This window comes from Hippopotamus amphibius, chromosome 8 (assembly GCF_030028045.1).
Source record: "Hippopotamus amphibius kiboko isolate mHipAmp2 chromosome 8, mHipAmp2.hap2, whole genome shotgun sequence".
Classification (NCBI taxonomy): Eukaryota; Metazoa; Chordata; class Mammalia; order Artiodactyla; family Hippopotamidae; genus Hippopotamus; species Hippopotamus amphibius.
Window position 1 is genome coordinate 130,815,177 of NC_080193.1, and position 18,447 is coordinate 130,833,623.

The window sequence follows — 18,447 nt, forward strand, 5'->3', positions numbered from 1 at the left end:
CAGAGGCTAGCTCAGAGCTAGAGAGGTTACTTCCCTTATTCTGGGTGGAACCAGTGCTTTGGCCTCCAAAGACCAGAGCCTTTGGGAGTAACCAGAACCAGCAGCCCCACAGGCAGGGGTGTTGAGACAGTGGGTGAGTGTGCAGCAGATATGGGCACAGAAGAATCAGACAGGAGAGAAATAAGAGGGCAGAGGTCACACAATGATGGTAGCTCAAAATGGCTGCGGCCACAAATGGACCACACCTTTGAGGATTTCTAAGAATTCCTGGGCAATATTTTGAGGGGTATTGCAGGCAGAATAAGATGTCCATGTCCTAATCTCCAGAATCTGTGAGTATGTTAGGATACATTCTTGGGTTACATAGCAAGGGAGAATTAAGGGTGCAGATAGAATTACAGTTGCTAATAAACTGACCTTAAGGTGGGAAGATTATTCTGGATTACCCTGGGTGGGCCCAGTGTAATCATAAGAGTTCTTAAATGGCAGAAGAGCCAGTGTCAGAGTGATACAAGTGAGAAAGCCTTGACCAGCCACTGCTGGCTTTGAAGATGGAAGGAGGGGCCAAGGAATGCAGGTAGCCTCTCGAAGCTGAAAAAGGCAAAAAATGGATTTTCCCCTAGAGCCTCCAGAATGGAACTCAACCCTGATGACTCCTTAACTTTAGGCCACTGAGACTCACTTCAGACATCTGACTTTCAAAACTGTAATATAATACATTTGTGTTGTTTTAAGCCACTTACGTTTGTGATCATTTGTTACAGCAGCAGTAGGAAATTAATACAGGGGATGTGCACCTCAGATCTTGCTATTATGGGACTGAAGCTGAAGACATCAGAAATATATAAATATAAATCAGTATTACCCTGCAGATTCTGAATGGCTTCCAGAAATTTCCAAATCAGGCAGATTCCCTGTGACTTGGTGGCCCACAGGTAACTGATTTCAGATCCCTCCTCGGTCCTTCAAACACTAGGCTTCCCATTCCCTCACTCGTCCAGAAGGAAGGCGTATAGAAGGGGACCCTTTCATCAGAGCTAGAGGTGGCCTGCAGGATAAGGACAGCAGGAGAGGCCGCACCCATTGAGACCGATAAGTAATGGAGAGTGTATGCTGGAGCTTCCAACCCAAGGGACAGGTGGCACAGAAAGAGGGGTAAGAGGGGACCAGGACCCCAGAGACCAGAACCAGGATTCACACCAAGAATACGAGGCCAAAGTAAGCAGAAGCTGTGGGTTTGGATGCAAGGGAAGCAATAAGGCCACAGGGTTCAGGAGGAGACCCTCCCCACTTCCACCCCTGCCCCAAACACACTCTCCGTACTACTCTCCGTTCTCTGAACTGGCCACAAGCTACATGTGGTGCTAAAAAACAAAACCTGGATGAAGCCTGGTGGAGGGTAACACCTGTATCCCACAGCCAGGACCAGCATGGTGCAGGGATGCTCGTCTGCCCTCTGTGCCGGTGGGGAGGTCCTTTGGGACACAGGAAGCACATAATTCTGCTCCTTGGGTCATGCTCCACTACGCTCGGCCCTGCCCAGGAGGACACATGGGTCTCCTGGGAAACCTTCACCCGCCTCACAACACATATCCCAGATGTGCAATGGGCCACCGCAGCTACTTCTCAATGCCCCAAGTTCTACTTCTACCATACAGTTCCCTTTATTCTCAGATGGAGCCATTTCCTTTCATTCTGTACTCCATTCCTGAAGTCCTGAGTCTGGAAGGAACTCAGAGAAGAAATGCAGAGCTCCATTCTCCATGCTGAGCACTGTGGAAGGGAGGGGCTCTTTCCTGCCCAGTTAGGGCTGGATGAGGAAGGAGGTCTTGGCTCAGTGGTACAGAGCAAAGGAGAGGAGGATGTCTCATGCACCCACTTCCTATCTGAGTCCTGCTAGGCATGGTGTGTAAGGGTGTCTTGCTTTCTACAGAAATACCCCCTGGGGGTTGATGGCGCGGAAGTCTGGCCAATCTAACCCCCCCCCACTACCCCCCCAGGATTCTTATAGGCCAAATACCTCCCTCCTACCCATCCCTAATCATGCCTTAGGCAGCCCTCCAGGACCAAGAGGCTCCAAATGAGAGAGAATTGCTGTATTCGTTTCCTTGGGCTGCCATACAAAGTATCACAAACTAGGTGGCTCAAAACAACAGAAATTCATTCCCTCACAGTTTTGGAGGACAGAAGTCCAAAATCAAAGTATTATCAGGGCCAGGCTCTCTCTGAAGCCTCTAGGAAAAGCTCCTTCCTCATCTCTTCCAGATTCTGGTGGCCCAGGCATTCCTTGGCTTGTGGCAGTGTGGCTATCTTCCCGTAAGTCTCTGTGTTCACATGTCTGTGTGGGTGTCTAGGTCCAAATCTCCTTCTTCTTATAGGGACACCAGTTGTATTGGATTAAGGACCCTCTCTGCTCCAGTATGACCTCATCTTAACCTAGTTAATTATATCTGCGATGACCTTATTTCCAAATAAGGTCAAATTCTGAGATCCTGTGGAGTTAGGACTTCAACATATCTTCTTGTGGGAGACATACCAAAATTCAACCCCAGGCAATCACCACTGACTATTCTGCTGAAATCCTTCCTTTCTGCTTTTATGTTTTCATAATGTACAACACACTCCCATCCATATCATCCCTAATTTCTCAATTCTCAACCATGGGGTGGGGATGGGGAAGGCAGAAACTAGAATTTCCAGGGGAGACACTGTAGTTGTGAAATATAAATAAACAACAGTCTGACAGTTGTTTCAGGGCAGGGTTATTCTCAACACCGGCTGCAATTTAGGATCATCTGGGGGAAGTTTAAAATACAAAACAATATGCATATTATTACAAATGTATATATTTGTAAAATTAATTAAATATTAATATAAATGCTGAGCTTGACTCCAGACCAATTACATTGGAATCTCTGGGGGTGGTGGCCAGGCAGTGGTATTTTTTAAAGATCCCAGGGGATTCTAAACTGCAGTGAGAATGAAGGACCTCTGTGCTGGGTGAGACGCTGCTTAGGGAATGGCTCCCGCCCTGCAGTTGGTGACTGCTCACATTCCTCTCTATTAATACCCACTAAGCGTAGGGAGGAAGCTGAAGGAAACAGTTTACACAGGCCTTGTTATCTGAGTACAAAACATTCTGCTTAAGGATGGTGCCATTTTTGCTCCCCTGAGAGGTGAAAGGATGGATTGGTGACAGAGCAGGAGCAGAACCAGCACCAAGTGTCCGAATCCCAGTTTGAAATGCCTGCTTCAGGCTTACTGGAGTTCGGCCAGGGTAAGACTCTCTTGTGGCAGTTTGGGTGTGGTGCCTAGAATGAAGCCATTATTCCAAAGGGGGTCTGGTTGGGATGGAGCCAGTGTGGGGGTCTTGTTTGTTCTGACTTTCAAACTTCACATTAACCATGAAAGACTATCTTACTGTTTGACCCCTATTGAACTTACCGCCGCAATTAAATTCATTCCCCATCCAGGAGTTCTCAAGTCATGGCTCTCTCAGCTTATACAATTCACCAGAGTTTCCAAGCCTACTTGCTTGTTAGAGAATCCCATTGTTCTTGGTAGTAGGGGTCTTTGGGGGATTCCAAGTCTGTCATGCAGCATACCAGCTACCCCTCCAGGAATGTGACCAACAGGCTCCTCCAACTCATTTTAACACATTTTAACACATTCAGCAGGCAGGACAGTCAGCAGAGCCCTGCCCAGGGCCTCCAGGACTTCCCGCCATGTTACATCGACACCATTACCCAATGCTCCTCAATACAGTCCTTCCTGGGTTATAATCCATCACCACTACCATCCTCCAGCCTGTGCTTCTCCATCTTGCCCACAAAGACATCACAACAGATTTTAACCTAAGGGCAATATTCTAAATATAGTCTGTCTAGAACAGTTCCCATTTGCATTCATCTTGCAGTAATACCAAACGAGGACATCAGTTGAACGTGGCTTATTTTTAGTGAACCCATGCCAAGTCGTGGTGAGCATAGCTTTTTCAACTAAGAATTCATAAGCTATTCAAATTAAAAAAAAAAGAATCTTAGTAATTAGCCCAGCATAACGTCAAGCTCACCAGAGAGTAGTCTGCAGGTCCTGCCTTCTTCCCTCTTCTGAAGAATTAAAGCACATTCTCCCTTTCCACTCCTCTAACACTGTTCCCATCCTCCAGATCACTGTCAGTGGGTCAGCAGTCTCCTCTGCTCAGTCCCTGGGGTATCACTGCTCCCAGCCGAGAAACCTGAACTCATCTGGAGCAGCGAAGTGCTCTGCTTACAATCCCCTCACCTGGCGTGGTTTTCCCTTTGCCAATGTTTTCAGCCTTTCCAGGCTGGGCTGGAAAAAAAAAATCATTCCCTTTGGTGGAGAAAGTGGTAGCAAAATGAAACCCACTCTTGATAGAGCTCTTACCCATAGGGCTGAAGGGACCCTGTAGAGGGAGGTAGCCAAGCCCCCATCACATAACTCACCCACCACGCACAAAGCTGCCACAAAGATGGAAATGAGAGGAAAGGAAAAACCCTGTAGCCTCAGTACGCAGAGAATGACAGTATCACAACTCATTGGAGACATAGTGGGAGTGGCGACCCAGGCCAGCTCTGCTCCCCAAGGGACAGTCTCGTCACCACATTCATGGGTGTGTATGGGGACTAGGCGGGTGGGGGCAGTGGTCTACATCTCTTAGGAGTTTGTCTGTTAACAAAGGAGGTGTGACAATGGATATTCAAGGCAGATTCCCTCAGATAGACACAGTAGAAGCAGTCAGGATTTATTGAGAAATCAGTCTTCATTCTCAATTTCCCATATAATCATCAATCAATTCGCTAAACTTTCAAATGATTGATCTCATGGGTGGTTCTTTTGAATGGAAGGTATCAATTCTTGAGCTACAAGGAAAGCAAATTCCTCACAATGTAAATATACTTTTAGACTTTTTTCTTCGATAGCATCCAGCAAAATTCGAATGCTTACTATATACTGTTCCAAGCAACTTACATTTAGTAATTGCCCACAACAACTCTATGAGGCTGATACCATTCATATCTCCATTTTACTGAGGAAGAAACTGAGGTACAGAGACAAGTGACTTGGTCAAGTTCATATAGCTTGGAAGTAGTAGAACTGGTATTTGAACCCATGCAGACTGACTACAGAACACTGAGGTACATGAATTGTAAAAATAGCCCATTTTTCTACCCCTTCCTGTATCTATGCTTCGAACCCTGTCACCCATGTGAGAAGAGCCCTGGCTAGCCTGCTGAATGATGAGAAACCACATAGCCAAGTCATCCTAGACAAGGTCATCCTAGACCAGCCAGCCCCCAGCCGAATCCCCAGCTGACCACAGCTGCATGAGGAAGCCCAGCCAAGATCCACCCACAAACCCACTCGGTTAATGAGAAATCATAAATGATTGCTGTTTTGAGCAACTAAGTTTAGGGGTGGTTTGTTACCTACCAGTAGATAGCTGATACACACACCAATGATTGACCACTATGCTATATTTTCTTTCTCATGACATTGGCTTCATCTGACTCCAGGATTCTCCAGGAATGGACAGCTCCAGCTGTGAAGATCCTTCATCCAGATTAGCACCTTATCACTTTTCATCCTTGTGCTGCCCCTGCCCTACCACTATGCCAACCCATGAGGACAGTTCATAACTATCCTTTATCTTTACTCCCTGTGTTTTTCTGGAATCAAGAGGGAATGATGGTGCCTCAAACCCTTTGGTACTATTTCGAGCTGTTTCCTTGCCTACCCTCTTTGCCCATCTCTCCACCATTTAGGAGCTAAATGGGAATGAGCCAGAGTGACTGGTGCCAAAATAATGAAATCAGGGTCATGAGGGAGAAAGCATGGATAGTGCTTGAAGTCAATACCTCTCATCTGCTGGCATTCCCATCCCTCAAGGTGGGCTTCTTACTCCACACGGATAGGAACCAGCACTCCCTGGAGGCATGCTCCTGTCTTGCCACCTGATCCCTAGGTGAAACCCTGCAAAGCTGAACTTTCCCTGCCTGCCAGGATTCAGGAGGGGCAGCAAGCTGTACCTCCACAGGAACGAACAGCCCCAGCTGCTCAACACAAATTTAAAAAGAGTTTGGAAACATGTTCCACAGAGCAGAAGCCTTCTGGGGCATTTCTGCCAGCTGCCTTCCTACGTTCTCAAGGAAATGGAAAGGATGCCCCAGGGGGAAGGAGGGCACCCCCAAGGCATCCTTATGGGCAGGGACCACAATCCACTAAAATGGGACTAGAAAAACCCCAAAGAAAAAGACTCATAAGAGACTACTGTTTTTCTATTGGAGTATTCCAAAACTTTTTTTGCTGTTAGGCGCTCAGTATATGCTAAATGATGCTAATTCTTCGAGCTCTTCTTGCTCTATGAGTGAAGCCGGAATCGTGAGGGTTCGTTGCTCAGAAGGCCAATAGCTAAGTGACGTGGGTTGATGAAGAGAAACCAAAGTTCCCCAGGGGTAAACCCAGCCTTACTGTGCCATTAAACACCCACCCCCCTCACGCATTACACTCCAACAATAGTTTAGTTTTAATTTATTTTCCTTATATTTCACAGCCCTAAGGGAAAATGTCCTGTGACAATTCTGTAATACTAAGACAATTACTGGTGACTCAGGACTCCCTGCTGCCTCTGCATCTTCTCACAGCTGAGGAGCTCGCTTCCCACCCATGTAGGAACAATTTGGTTTGTGAATTAAGAAAGTCAGAATAAAAGAAATCTTTACCCTTTAAAAATGACAGAAATTCAGATGAAATTAGATGAAAATTCAGCCCAAAGAGTCTGTTTCAGAATAAGAGTCAATTGCAGACACTGAGACCCTGAGGAAATCTTTCACATAGACTCATGCTTTCTAAGCCCCACCACCCACAGCATCCAGGTAGCCCAAGAGTATCCTTTTTGATTTCTCCTCCTTATTCCCGCCCCCCCCTTTTTTTTTCCTATTTGACTTCTGCCCATTTCACCTCTGCCAATGAATAGGGGAGGAGACAGTAAAACTATGTTCTCCTTGAGAGAAAAAAATCTCTGTCTTATTCATCTTGCAACTCAACCCAAGCCTGACTTTGCCTGAACAAAGTTAGAGATGTCCTAGGTTAGAGGGCATGCTCATTCCCAAATCCGCAGCAGACTGTGTTCCAAAGCACTTTTGTAAATGGGTAATTTAGAGCTTGGAGAGCATTTTTTTCCAAAAGCATGAAGTTCTATAGACGCCTAAGTCCCCAGGCTCAATTATAAAACTCTAGTTGACCATAAGAGTCTAATAATGCACCAAAGGTGAGAACTTCAGGTGTTACATCGCCTCCTCCTAAATAACCATTTAAAATAGCTTCCATGAGAAAATGCATTCCAAACCAGGATGCCAGAAACAGATTTCCATTTACTCCACAAACAAAGTGAGGTTTTCCTATTGAAAAGATAATATGAAGATGAAGGGGAGGAGATGCTGCCTCTACCAGAAACAGCCCTGACAGTCATGGCAGGTGCAGGCTTTGCAAAGAGGGTGGGATGGGACAGAAACGACTGGGCACCAACAATGATAACCTGAAATGCCTCTCTGCTTTTACATAACACACACTCTGCAATTCTTTGGTTCAAACACTGGTCTTAAGTGTTCTAAATCAGGAACTAAAAGGCAGTTGCTTGAACGGGAGTTTGCAGAAGGGAGGGATTTCTCATTTGAGTGTCATAAATCAATGAGCTAAGGAGGGCCTGTGCTCGCCTATGACAACACTTGATTTCTGTTCTCCTTGACTGACATGATCGTTCATTTTAATAAAATTCTAACTCTTAAGTTTACTGTGTCAGTTTGAAATTGGGAGCATGGAGAAGGAAGCTGAATTGTAAGCTTCATAAAGGCTGGGATATCCTATTCATTTCTCTCTCTCTTTTTTAATGGAAAATTTTATTCAAGCAAAATATAACCCAGGAACAGCCTCTCAAAAAGCTCTGAGAACTGTTCTCCTCTATTCATTTCTTTATACTCCAGTCCCCTTGGTGTTGAATTCACAATTCATCAATAAATAAGTATAATTTAAGGAAGGGCTTTAAGTTTTCAATGTAGTTGCAAAACATGAGGGCTTTCAAGTCAAACTTCACAGATTCAAATCATTTTCCTTCCATAGGTGCAGGACCAGGGGCTTTTCCCCCAGGCTTCCAAATGTCTCCTCTAAAAGAAAGGGTGATGACAGCACCTACCTAAACAGTCACTGTGGAAACTGAACGCATTGTATTTGTGAATTGCATAGCACTGTGCCTGCCACATAGTTAGCACTTGATAAATCTAAGCTATTATTTTCCCATCATCATGTAGCTACTGGTCCTGTATTTTGCCCCCCAAATTAGTTTCTCAGGGAACCTGGGAAACATGAAAGTTAGTGCGGTGGGTTGAATTGTGGTCCCCAAAAGATATGTCCCTTTGGAACCCAACAATGTGACAGCATTTGGCATAATGGTCTTTTGCAAAGGTAATTAAGACAAGGATCTTGAGACGAAATCATCCTCAATTAGGATGAGGCCTAAATCCAATGACGAGTGTCCTTACTGGTCAGAGAGAAAAGAAGACGACACAGAGAGAGAGCGAAGAAAGCCACGTGAAAACGGAGGCAGAGGTTGGAGTCATGTTGCCACAAACCAAGGAACACCAGAAGCCACCAGAGTCTGGAAGGGGCAAGAAGGAATCTCCTCTAGAGCCTTCAGAGGGAGCAGGGCTCTGATGACATTTTGATTTTGGACGTCTGGCCTCTAAAACTGTGAGAGAACACATTTGTGTTAAGACATCAGCTTTGTGGTAATTTGTTGTGGCAGCCTTAGGAAACTAATAGAGCTAGGTACCATTTGGAACAACCTAAATTTGGTGAGGAAAACAAGCCTGAATGTAAATGGGAATTATCACGAGTTCTTTTCCCAAATCGAGTACTACAGAAGGAAAAATCACAGGCTTCAGGGACTGGAATGTTCAAGTCATTCTGTCCCCATCTCCTCCTGGCCAAGGATATTTCTGCTGGGAATCTTGAAAACACTCTGCACTTTTCTACAGGACTGCAGTGGAAGCACTCAATGTACAGTCTGCCCACAGTCAGCTGCTATCTGGCCCCAAATAAAAGGGCAGGTGACACGGCTCCCAGTCCCTGTCTAATAAACACACCCACACTAGTCCCCACTGCTGCCCTGACCCCATCTGTGGAGGTCAAAGAGGTCATTAGCCAAAGACTCCAAGCGAAGGAAAGATACCTGGTTGCCAAGAAATGCACATAACTGTCTATTTCTCCTAACTCTATGGATTCTTTCAAATACACCCGTCAAAACAGATCTCCTTTTAAGAGAAAAATATATCCAAGTCATCCACAAGATCCTTCTAAGCCTCTTGAATTCTAAAGGAGTCCTCAGGAGAGAGTCGTGAGAGAGATGTTGCTGAACCCACTGACGCCGAGAGAAACGGTTTTCATTTCTTTCCTCTCTTCTAACTCCTAGAGAAAAATAGCCGCAGACAGAGCAGTGACTGTCGGAGAAGGGTGACTTTCTTGGAGCAAAGGCGTTAGACAAGATGACACATGCTGGCAGGTTCAGCAAACAGTGGCTGCTCTGCCAATCAGCAGATAATTTCTGTGTGGTCGCAACGAAGGAAAGATTGCGAGTCATGCAGTGTTTCATAGACAGGTCACGACTACCCCGTGTGTCGTCTTCTAACGTGAAGGTCAAAAGAAAGGGGAAGGTGGGTGGAGGCAGAGATGGGAACGCAGGAGACCCCTGTACAGGCAAACCCAGCACATCCAGGCAGCTCTCGCCTCCTGTTTTCTGACAAAGCCCAGGGAACCCATGTCATCACCCGCTCTGCTGGCATCTGAGGCTCCCACCTCGCAGGTAACCAGCACTGCGTTAATTCCTCAGTCCTTCAGAACTCATGAAAGTCACTTCTTCCCTGACTGAGGAGAAGTTTTCTTTTCTTCCCTTACTTGGTAATTCACTCAATTTATTTCCAGTCAGGAAAGGGTTGTAGGGAAGAAGCAAGCAAGAAAGGCCAGAGGAGGAAGCCACACACCATACTCTGGCCCCCAAGAGTGCTCTGCGATGGGCTTCAATGTTTCACTGAAGAGAGTTCCAGAACACACCCAACAATGCTCACAATCAAAGAGGAAGAAAAAAATTCTGAAGCCAAACAGATTCCAAGGATTTTTGTCATTACTTGTCACTTGCTTTTCTCGTTAGGAAAGAAAATGCTGAGACAGAATGAGAGAGAGCGGCCCATGAAACACACAGGCAGATAATCTGAGTGCCTGTTTAAGATTTGTAAATGTTCCATTTCTCCACTCTCCATCAAAGAGCTTTTCTGAGGAAAGGATACATTTTTCCCACTCAAGATTAAGATAGAGTATTCACACCTGCTTGCACACACCCACACACATGAACACACTTGGGCAACCTATAACCCTTTATAAAAAAATTGTGTGATTCTAATTATCAGGATACTTTCTAAGTAAATAACTTGGTGAATATAAAAAGCTATGCAGTATATACAAATATGCTACATTTTCTTTTAAAAAAACCTCCATCCTTCCCATCCAAAAATGTCAAGTAGGCCATTAAGACTGTGATAAAGGCAAGTGTTGAGCACATGTAATCACACTTGAGGGCCTGCTAAACGACTAGTGTTGACATTCCCTAGTTCAACCCGATTCATCACTTGCACAGGAACCAAGAGATGGTAAAAGGGCCGGAGGTTATGAGGCAGGAGACAGATGGGCCCCCAGGGCAAATGGTCTGAATTCATTCCCTGTGGACCCCACACTCTGAGACAGGAATGACAAGACAACTGGGAGAGGAGGCTGGGCCCTGCCCAGATAGAAGATAAGAGACCACATCGTCCTCAATATAGAAGACAGCAGACCTCCCTGGACCCACACATGCACAGAAAGCCTCCTTGGAGGTCAAAAGGGGAGTGATGCCAAGTGGCCAAACCTACCCATAGGCCTCTTCGCTGGAATCCATCTTGGCTAAGAGATGTGCACGCACACATGGGAAAATCCTGAGATACACCAAACATGGACTCTGAACCAGGCAAATCAAAAGTATTGGTCAAAGGAAACCTGGAAGCAATGTCCCATATAAGTGATTCAAACTGCCATGAGGGCGCGACTCTCTCTCTGAGTCTGCCCATGTGTCTATCCACACGTATTCTGCTCTTTTTTTCCTAATAGATACCTTACTTGTTTCACTACTTTCCGTCTTTGTGGGAATTCTTTTCTGCAAAGCTGTAGGGCCAGGGCCTTGTCACTGACCACTGGTCTAGTGACTAGGATTCGGTGCTCTCACCGCCGGGACCCGACCTCAATCACTGGCCAGGAACTGAAACCCTGCTTCAAGCCGCTGCGAGCTGAGGCCACCAAGCTCAGTTACACTAGGAGGAAAGAAAGTTTCAGTGTACTTTGGGATAAGGATCTTTGTCAGCCCTAAGATCCTCTTCTAGCAATTGCTCTGTTCCTGAAGTTTGCCCTGTTCTGAGGCAAGCAGTGGGGGGGCTTGGTTATTTGTGTTTCAGATCTGGAAGCTTCTCCCAAGACAGAAGTGAGGAGAATGAGAGTATAAAGGTTATCAGAGATCAGAGGTTTAGCTGGGCACAGAAGTAAGCTAAGAGGAGTCACTGGAGATGAAGGGTCTGTTAAACACATGCACATTTGCACGCACGCGTGCACAGACACAAACACACACTTTCTAAGTTACCTCATATTTATCACCCTATGAAAGTTTTGAACAGTTGCTCTGTACACAAACGCATACTAAAAAAAGAGAAAAAAACATACCCAAGTAGATCTCTTATCAAAAGTGTATGTCTTGCTAATCAGAAACCTCACCTTAATTCTGATCATTGAGAAATTATGTGGCTACAGTAAATAAAGAGTAAGCCATTTGTAAAAACTCCAAACACACACACGCAAATCATCCCAGATACCATTTCTCATTTTTGACACATTACAGCACACAATACTGTTTTCGGGTTCTACATTCTTACATCATTTTGAACATTCATCAGTCTACTAATTAAAAAGCCAGGAGCTTTGTCTGTCCTAATCACCAGGACCTGTTTTTGTACTTAGGAAAAGGCAAAAAAAAAAAAAGACCAACTCTGACCTGGGTGGGAATCATTTGGGGAATAATGGTGGGTGGCTGTTCACATCTGGATTAGGTATAAAATGATAACATGATGATGATGAACGCCACAGAGCCTCATCTGCATATAAATAGACCTAATCAGAAATGCAAATTGCAATCAGGAGAAATTTTTAAAGTCTGTCTTAGCTGTGTGATTGTGCAGATAAGGAAAGGTTAACACTTGTATTGTTAAAGCAGTTAAATGGCTCCCAGCCGGCCCAGAGCCTTCCTTTGAAAGAGAAATGTGGAAGGTACAAATCTCTCAAACTGCAATGTGCCTGGAGAGAGCTCCCCATAGCTTCATTTTCTATAACTGGAGCCTCGAGTTGGCCAAACATCAGCCCTATTCTGATGAAAGGCAAACAACCAAACCTCTTATACAAACCCTGAATGGATACACACAATGGAAAATATATTGGCATTTAAATACCCTTCAAACAGACCTCTTTCAGCACCATTTCCCATTGAGACAGAAATTAAGGGATGGAGAGAAAGTCATGACTGATGTAACATTTTTCTGATTTTTTTTTAGTGCTGGTACACATTTTTTTTTCATCCCTAAATTTTTCAGCATACTGGAGAAAGATTCAAGCTGGAAAAAAAAAATGACCAGATATGATTATATAATTTAAAAAGAAAACACCAGTATCTGGACAGATTACTTAATCCAGAACTGCATTTTTTCAGTCTTCTCCTGCAAAGCACAAAAAATGAACATCTCAGAAAAAATTGGAGTACTGAAAATATGTAATTGTTACAACATAGTCCTATTATTTTTGGAATATGTTATCTTTCAGGAACACCCTCTTTTCCCACTTCCCCACACCATCCCCCATCCCCACCTCCCCGCAAAAAGAAATACATTTTACAAGGAGGCTTTCACAGGTTTGCAGAGAAACTGTTTACCAACTATTCATTATCCTTAACGAGCCTTGTTCACAAAGGACTAATGAGCCAAGAGCGCCATCTTGTGTCCTACCTTGGAATCTTAAAGAGCGTTTTCACAGGATGCATGTCAAAGAGGGGAGGGTCTCCATCCCCCAGTTCAATAGCTGTGATCCCCAAGGACCAGACGTCACAGCGAGCGTCATAGGAAGAGTCATACTGCTGCTCACAAGCAATGACCTATCAGACAAAAGCAGGACACAGCACATCAACCCCACTGACACCTCAGATGTTCTAAAAGGCCCTTGGCCGATCTCAGTCCCCTTCTCAGTTCCCTTGGCTATACTGATACTGACTTCCAATAATAATAATACGTACGTTTTCTAGACCTTATTTGTGTGACTGATTTATCATCTGATATGTTCATTAACTTTTAAAAATGTATCAGTTTAGTTCAATAAACATGCATTGAACCCTTCGGATACCAAGAACAGTGCAAGGGGAAGCACAAGGGTGAATACCTCACCACACCCACCCTATGTCCTTTAAGAAAGCGTTTTGTCTGCATCCTTCATCTCATTACCAGCTGCTGAATTCAACAGTGAGGAGCAGCTGCTCTCGAAGATGCCCGTCCCCTGCATAAAGTCCCTAGGAGCACAGCATTTGAACAGAAAGCCGCTGGAAGATTGATGTGGTTAACTTAAAATAGGAATCACTCCCTCCCATTCCCTTTTTCCAAGAAAATCTGCCTCCTCCTCAAACCCCAACAACGGGTGTGTGTTTCAGCCCAGATGCTGCTTCAGGTATTAGCTCTATGAGGTGCAAGAGAAGGGGAACCAGAAAATGCCCTTCGGCTTGTCACTGGTTTGGAGAATATGGAACCTTGTGGGGAAATCTTTTTCTACCAGCTTTTTGAGTCAGACAGTGAAAGCGCCTCCACGCAGATTCTGGTGGCTATCACAATGGAGTCGGGGGAAGGCAAGCGTGGGCCAGAAGCTGTGCAGGGACCAAATGCTCCTCTTTGACCTGAAATCTGCCTTCTTGACCAAGGGTGACCCATGGCTACAAGCAGGTGGGTGACAGAGTCTGATGATGGATTGGTCCAAACAGCCTATGAGGTAGACACATAGCATCACTGGACACTGCAGCAGGGCCAACGTGATGGGCCTGCCTGCCCTCTTAAGCCATCAGAAGGTCTTTGACTCTGAGTAAGATGCACCAGCTGGCCGTGGGGAGTAGAAGAGTGCAGATCTGGCTTATAAACTAGCAGGATCACTCTGGCTACTGTGCTGAGGATACATTAACACAGAATATGAGTAGAAGAAGCAAACCGTGTAAAGATGCTACTGGGGGAATCCAAACTAGAGACAGTGAGAAATAATCAGGATCTGATTATATCATTTTGAAGTTAGAGCCAACTGGATTTGCTGAATGGGGCTTATAAGAAAGAGGAGTTGAAGAGGAGTCCAGAGTTTTTAACCCAGGCGATTCCAGAATGGAATTGGTATTTAATGAGATGGGGAAGACAGCAGGAGAAGCAGGTTTGGGTTGAACAGCAGGAGCTCCACTAGGGACATACTAATTCTGACATGACTGTGAGACTTCCAAATGGAGAATTTAATTTCAGCTGGGTAAGACGTAGAGTTCTAACCTAGAGAATAAGCATATGTTGTTTGAAGCCACTAAATGTGTGATATTATGTTGTCAGTGACAGGAAACTAATACACCTGCTCTCTGCCAGACCCAGTTCACTGGTCTCATGATGCCAGGCGAGCGTGCCCGCCATCGTGCCTGAGACCTGGTACTCCTACACCTGTAATTACCCTCCACCCTTCTCTTCTGTTTTCTGACCTAAAGAACATTTTTTTTCATGTACCTGCATCCTTGGCCTGATTCCAGCCCCATCCTCTGAATAGACTACCCTGCCATGGAAGATCCTGTCATACTTTTAACACATTATTGTCAAATGTGCATTCAAACTCAAGTTCAAATAATTCCAATTTTGGAAGTAGAGGCCATTACATTGCCCTTGAAGACCTCACTTTCATCACTTCAATCAGGTGAGAAACTACATTATTTTAAAAGATCTCCAGAGAGGGCTATTCAACACCTTCCCTTTCAGAAATGACATTTCCAAACATGTGAGACAAACAGAATTTTAGACCTATCAATCAGCAAGTAGTTCACCATTCTTACACATTTCTGTGAGGGAAAGAGAAATAAGACTCTATTCTTCCCCAACAAGAGCCAAATGAAATTTAAAGTGAACCTATAATAAATTAAATGACAAACCATGACAACTATACATTCCTAATATGTACTAGCATGTCCAATAAAGGATATGGACTCCAAAAGCTTGGGATATTAGAGGGAGACCAATTCAGGCTAAGCAAGACAACGAAAAGTATCCAGTGCCCATAGTCCACCACTTCTAGGAAGAAATTCAAATCGACTTCCAGCCATCTTGGATGTGACACAGAAGGCAATTCCAAGAACCCGTCCAAATGTGGGAATGGAGATATCCTATCATTTCTCAAGTGCTATCATAAAATATTCAAAACGTTTATCTGGTTTCCACTTCTCTTTACAGACAGACACACACTATCTTCAGCTCAGTCTGATTAATAGAAGAGTATCCTTTAGCTAAATTCTCTTCTCTAAACTCAGCTCATAATGTGACAAAGGAATTATTTAAGCGTAGCCTTCTAAAGAAGTTTATAGAAAATTTCTCTAGTAAAATAACTCACAAATAATTATTGAGTACCCATGAGCCAGGCATGGTACTAGGTAGGCATATAATCATTCTGTGAGGTAGATACTATGGATATTATCACCTTTCAGAGGTGTGGAAACTGAGGCATAGCACAGTTGAATAGCTTCCCCAGTGCTACTCATAGTCAGGCACAGAATTCGAAGCCCGGCAGAGAAGAGACACATAAACAAATCATCACAATATGATAAATACTCTAAACAATAAAGGTTACATTCAAGGAACGGTTGAATTATCAGCACACGCACTCACATTTTGACCAAACTAACTACGTTTTTGAGATTTTCGTCACCTAAACTCCATCTATTTAGAGGGAGTCTCTCTTTCCATCTCTCTTTACTGGGTTATGTGTGACGGGATTCAAAGAAGTACTCTAAGAGGCTGCATCCCAACTGAAGGTCAACACATCCTGGAATCGGAGTCCCTATCCATCCAGCATCAAAGTCTGCAACTATTTCTTTAGGAGAAAAAGTAATCTCATTCGCCTTAGCTCAGCATTCTCCCTGTCTCTAGGTAAAATAAAGCTGAGTTAAGGATGCTGAGATGGTCGATTGGTCTTGCCCCCAGAAGAAAGTGACCTCTCAAAGAGCTCTCTAAATCAGCTGTTACAATGCTCCACAAAGGAAAGGAGAGTGGCAATGGCAAGTACTGCACTGCCCTGGCACCAGGTTTCCCAGGTTCTGTAAGTCATATTAAAGGGGAGGAGAGAGGGGAGTTTGAAATGGTATTGACACAAGCCCAGGACTCCGGACACCTCATCCTCTCCCACCCCTCCTCACCTCTACCACCTCCAGGAGGAGACACGCCCAAGGCAAGTGTATACTCCCCTTCACCTGGAGCCTTTGCTTCAATCATAGGAGTATAAATGAGGTTGGTGGCGGTGGAATAGGTGAGAGAGAGTTCAAGGGAAGACATGCAGGACTTGGGAGGCTAGGGAAAGGGACACACCAAGGAAGAATAACATTATGACCCTGGGTGGCCAGGAGAATGATGGTGCCATTTATGAAACAGGGAAGTCAGGAACAAGAAGTCAGTTTGGTAGGCAGTATAATAAGTTCAAATTGGGTCTAAGCTCTACCCCTAACCAGGTATAGAAAAATCATGGGTGCTCCTAGAGACTCACTTCTTTTTTTTCACATGCAGATGCAATAAGAAAAACAGAATTCCATCAGGATCAGAAGCAAATATACTAAAGGGTAACAGTATATCACTGATGTGTTTTCAGTGACTTCATGGAGTTTTATATTACAGTAAATATATCTTACATTTCGGAACTCTATAGATTTTAATCTTCCTACTGTTGGCTGCCAATACAACTAGTCAAAATTTGTAGTTTTAATACACAGGTATAAGTACCAGAGGCAGATACAAAGTTGTATTGGGTTTGCCAAAAAGTTCCATTAGCGGAAAAACCGGCCAAAATCGTTCCAGTTTTTCTGCTAACGGAACTTTTTGGCCAACTCAGTATATCATGAACTTGAACAAACTGGTATATTTATCCTAATCCAGCATTTTGAATAGAAAAACTGCTAATGATGTCAGTTTACAAAGTAAGAATTCTCCAAAGTTGATTTTAGGGCCCACAAGCATTTTCACATGAAGAGGATATGCCTTCTGGAATGTTCCATGAGATGTGTATATTACAAAATATTTAGCACAGCTGGCAAAGGCTAAGAGGATAGAATTAAATGAACCAAAATAAAGAGAGTCCCAGTGCAACATTTGCTAATGGCCTATGGGCTCCAAGATTAAAATATCGTCTTGCTGAGTCTCAATGAGTTTCAGGATGTGTAAATCCCTACACACTTCTGCATGCTCACCTTTAACAATCTCCAACTCTTTGGCATGATATCAGTGAGGTTTATACGGTTTCTGAGTTTTAATGAGTAGTTTTATCCACTTGGCGTTAATCTATCATTAGCGTCATCACTTCTAGGTTTTAAAGGGGTCAGTTTTATGATCTCATCAATGTGACCCCTGAAGTAAACAGAAGTAACCCGGGGTGAGGATTATGTCTTATCTTTCTTCCTTCCCCATCCACATCCATTTGTGGCAGTCATCAGAGAAACTACGTTGAAAAATCTTTGGACTGGACTCAAGAAGTCTGAACTCCATTATCCACCAGCTGGGTCCCTTTGAGCAAGTCCCTTGAAAACTTTGAGCTGAGGGTTCTTTAGTTACAGTGACCTCAATTTCTAGATCTGTAAGATGGCAAAGTGGGGATGAATCATCTCTACTACCCCTTCTATCTCTAACATTCTATGACTTCATGATTTCCAAATAAGTGGTTTTGGGGTGGTAGCGCAAACTGAGAGGCTAACTCCTCCATGCACATTACCTAATGAACAGTAGATTATTCTGGGGTGTGAACTGGATGGCTGGAACCTTGAGGGGATTTTATTGCCAATATTTTGTAGACAGTCTTAAGGTCTATGAAAAGATGCTGGTTGCTGTGATAATGCCTCCGTTAAGGAAGATGAGCTTCAGCGACAGAGCGATTGTTTGAATGCTGGTTAATGGAGCATGTCCGCTTTCCTACCTTGAAATGCAAACGTATGGCTTTTCTGATACACGGAGACCACACTGCTGCTTATTTTAGGAAGGGGAAAGCCACTAATGCTCAGATTAC

General features: G+C 44.2%; 1 protein-coding gene across 1 annotated transcript in view; it reads right to left on the reverse strand.

Annotated features, from left to right (window-relative positions):
* MYO3B (myosin IIIB) overlaps positions 1–18,447 on the reverse strand; it is a 471,877-nt gene that overhangs the window by 331,987 nt on the left and 121,443 nt on the right. Inside the window, exon 9 of the mRNA XM_057747118.1 lies at positions 13,143–13,288. Within this exon, the coding sequence (XP_057603101.1) occupies positions 13,143–13,288 (146 nt within the window). The remainder of the gene's footprint in view (positions 1–13,142; positions 13,289–18,447) is intronic.